The 4,190-nt window shown below is 37.1% G+C and overlaps 1 protein-coding gene across 1 annotated transcript; it reads right to left on the reverse strand.

Annotated features, from left to right (window-relative positions):
* Positions 1 to 1,156: 1,156 nt before the first annotated feature.
* On the reverse strand, positions 1,157 to 2,967 carry LOC122051210 (7-deoxyloganetin glucosyltransferase-like). Its single transcript, XM_042612205.1, has 2 exons — positions 2,355 to 2,967; positions 1,157 to 2,271 (listed from the first exon to the last, which is right to left on the reverse strand). The coding sequence occupies exons 1-2, from the start codon at positions 2,860 to 2,862 to the stop codon at positions 1,349 to 1,351; spliced, it is 1,431 nt and encodes a 476-aa protein (XP_042468139.1). The 5' UTR covers positions 2,863 to 2,967; the 3' UTR covers positions 1,157 to 1,348.
* Between the last annotated feature and the right edge of the window lie 1,223 nt (positions 2,968 to 4,190).

Consider the following 4,190-nt stretch of genomic DNA (forward strand, 5'->3'; position numbering starts at 1 on the left):
GTTCAAAAATAATTATTACTCCTCTACTGTGTTCTCAAAAAACTGGTTATTTTAATATTAATTAATTTTTTATGTGTTATGAAAAAGTAAAGATTTGATAGAAAGTCAAAAACTATTGTTGGGTCAGAAAGTAGATTCTTATTTATTTAGTACGGCGAGAAGTTGGCACACTTATGTGATAGGGAACGGAACTGATAAAGTAGAGAATTGCTTAGCTGGACCCAATAAAGCACCGACTTGGATGGTGTATGGGTCTCTTTGAATGAATAATATTAAAAGATCAATCATCTTTTTTTTTTATTAAAAAAATACTTTTACTTTTATAATAATTTTAATTAAAATTACTACAGAATAAAAATTAATTCAACCTAATTAAATTATTTTAATATATATGACAATTTTAATAAAAATTACTATAATTTAGAATAGTTTCATCAAAAGTATTTGTATCAAAACTTTTACAATATATTAAAATAAAAATAGAATTGTACATTTTTTGATATTTTTTTAATATAAAATTCTATTTTGATGATAACAAAAATGGAAGGTGCCTTTTTAATTTTTATTCAAAGTATACCATATGATTTGTTTGATCAATTAAAATACACTAATTCACCTGTCTATTTATTTCAAACATTTATATAAATTTATATATATTCAAGCCAACTATTTATAATATTTCTACAAATTTATTATAGAGAATCAAACTAAACAATAAATATTTTCATCTAATTTTGATATCAAATTCATTAAGTGAATCAAACACATCATACCTACCTTAGTACCAAGTTGATTATGAAAACTATTTCAGTTCTGTTTCTAGTTTATATATTTTTGAAAAAAAAAATTAATTTAGAAGTTAAACATAAAAATATTTTGCATTAATTATTTAAATGTCGAGGTAAATTATCTGATATTACATTAGATTTAAAAAATGTAAGTAGATATGTGGGTTGCTAATTTGCTATATTAGTTTATTAACATAAGTTAGTGCTATTATGTTTTTCTTCAGATAGGAGAGGTTCAAAATTTTGATCTCTCCAGAGAGAAATCATGTGTACTACATGAGAAACATGCTCACGTGACACAAAAGAACACATCCGTAAAAGAATTTAACTAAAAATTCAGGTATAGAAGAAAGTTTAGATTAAAACAATTTTTAAAAGAAAAGTTTAGATTAGATAGTGTGAAATGAGAAAGTTTATTATTACACTCCATAGTTGGAGTCAATCTTACAATGTCCCCTACAGCGCACACAATGGCTTGCGTTTCATGGGCTACTAATTAAGAGGTGAAGAAGCGCTGATATTGAAACCAATCTCCTTTCTTTTCCACAAACGTCGTCGATTTACTTCAGCATTGCCTCTTTAATAACTCTCTCCAACTTAATCCACGAGTCTCCACCAAGTGAAGCTGCCTTTACTGCTTTCACCTTCCATTCCAATGCTTTCCTCTTCATCTCCTTCCCCTTCTGCCCTTCCATCAATTCCTTGATCAACCTCTCCACCTCCTCCCTCTTCACCTCCTCCCCAATCTCCATCCCGATGCCCCATTCCGAGCATAAGTACCTACAATTCGGTTGTTGGTCTGAAATGAAAGGCCAACAGATCATGGGAACTCCGGCGCTTATGCTTTCCATTGCAGAATTCCATCCGCAGTGAGTTAAAAAGCCTCCAACGGCAGGATGAGAGAGCACCTCCCTTTGTGGGCACCAGTTCGTGACGAAGCTCCTTTCCTTTATCTCAGTAGCGATCTCCGCCGGTAGCAATGCGGTCACACCTTCAATAAGGTCCGGCCGAGTAACCCACAGGAATTTGCACCGGCTGTTGGCCAAACCCGAAGCGAACTCAATAAATTGGCTACTGGTTAACACGGTGATGCTGCCAAAGTTGACATAAAGCACGGACCCCTGTTTCTGCTCATCCAGCCACTCGATGCAATTTGAGTCCTCCTTCCACAGGTTTACTCTGAGCAAATTATGATCAGGAATGTATTGAGAAAGCAGAGACACGGGACCGATGTCGTACACCGGCGGGGTTAGCACCGATGACAACGCCTCGATGACCGGGGCGTCGAGGTCATGGAAAGTGTTGAAGATGATAGCCGAGGCGTCGCGCGATGCATGTGTTTCCTCCCAGCAGTCGTTTAGCATGATGTCGTGCGGATTGGTGGTCCGTATAAAACTTGGTAGATCTTTCAAACGGATGTTTGGCATTCCTGGAATCCAATCTATGACGGTGTCTAGGAAAGAATTTGTAAGATCTTCTTCACCTATTTATTTATTTACTAAAAATTAGCTTCGTTAATCATAAACTATTGATATTAATGAATAAAAATTAAAATTGTTTCATTACTTCTTAAAGGGATGATGTTTCTCTGGATCAGCTCCTTGATATAGAAGCTCCCCAAGTAGCCGACGGGGCTCACCGAGCAGAAGAAGATGTTAGGGACGGATAATTCGGCTGTGACGGCGAGTGTGAATGTGGTGAAGGCGTCGGAGATCATGCAGCTGACACGTGGCCCTCCCGAGCAAGGGTCGTTTAGGGTTGCAATGAGGTCGCGAAGAGGAGCGACACAATGGCGTTTGATGGATAGGTAAAGGGCGATGAAATCTTGGCTCCTGTCGATGTCGTCATCCGGAAATGATACGCCATCGGGAATGGTGGCGAAGCGAAAGTTCGGGAGGCCGGCGAGGCAGGCTGGGTCGGCTTTCCTGAGGCTGCGACGGTGGTTGAATTCGGTGTTGACGAAGGTGATGTGGAAATCCATGAAGTGGAGGGCGTTGGCGAAATGGAGCATAGCGTTGATATGGCCTTGGGTTGGCAATGGAAAGCAGACTGCGTGGGGCTTGTCATTTGCCATGGGATCGATCTCTCCCTATGCTCTTTGTATTTGCACTGCAATGTTTTTGTGGTTTGTAGATCTTGCTAATTACCCTCATCTTATATTCAAGATTGATTGATATCTTGGCGTAGCTAGGGGCAAAAACACGATAATTTTATATAAAGGTAGATTGTCGGTCAAGGACCCCATCTTACCAAATTAAATATACGGGATGATTGGTCTCATCCAAATTAAAATTTCCATCAACTACTAAAATAAATAAAAAAATACAAATAAATTCTTATGGACGATGCAGTGCCACAGATAATTCAAACTTCTCAAATAAAATTCGAATCTTCATTGTCTAAACAATCTGTCCCATTGTCTATAATGACACTATAACTCAGGCAGGTGAAGTGTATATCTTCAATCATACTCGCGGTTCAATGAAATACAGATTTTCTTAGAACTAAAATGTCTTTTTGGTTTCTGAATCAGTTTTCTCGGGGGAGCACAGATGTCTTGTTATTTTCTGAATTAATTTTCTGTGGTGCTGAATGAAGTTAGTGGCTCCCGTGCAAATCTGAGTCTTTCAGGACAATAGCCATTTTCTTTGGTCTCTCTATGGGAAGATCAGATCTTCTGTCCCGAGATTTTCGTATCCCCATATTATCTTGTTGATCGGATGAATTAGATCATATCTTAAGGATACTGTGTATATTATGAGATTGTAATGACCGTTCGATCGACGAAAAAATATGAAGACACGAAAATCTAGGGACAGAAAATCTAATTTCCTCCGTGGGTGGGCACACGTTCATGGATCCATCTTCTTTCCTCTGCACTCATCTGTTTGCTCCCATGAGCAACAGCCAACAGTAGATGTACATCTTGCCATGGCATGGAGCAGTGAATGGACGGATCGCTATCTCTCTCTACAGACACTTAAAATATATATAAACAATTGGTACCGGATAAGTTACTCTTTTATTGTGTTTTCAAAAAACTAGTTATTTTATATTAATTTATTTTTTATGTGTTATGAAAAAGTAAAGATATGACAGTAAAAGTCAAAAATTATTGTTGCGTCAGAAAGTAGATCCAGCAATAGAATAAATATAGAGATTCATATTTGTTTAATACGGCGAGGAGTGGAACCGAATCCTCTAGTCTTCTTGGTCTGTTCTTGGATCAAGACAAGATATTGGTAGGAAGATAAGATCTCTTGAGTCACTTTTTATGATTCAAAAGATGTCATTTTTATTTGTGGTCGGATCATGATCATGATCTGATCATAAATGGTTGTGATTCTTTCTTCGGTTCACCGTCTTCATCAGATTATAATTTTTGTTCGGAGCCTAGTAATC

This window comes from Zingiber officinale, chromosome 1B (assembly GCF_018446385.1).
Source record: "Zingiber officinale cultivar Zhangliang chromosome 1B, Zo_v1.1, whole genome shotgun sequence".
Taxonomy (NCBI): Eukaryota; Viridiplantae; Streptophyta; class Magnoliopsida; order Zingiberales; family Zingiberaceae; genus Zingiber; species Zingiber officinale.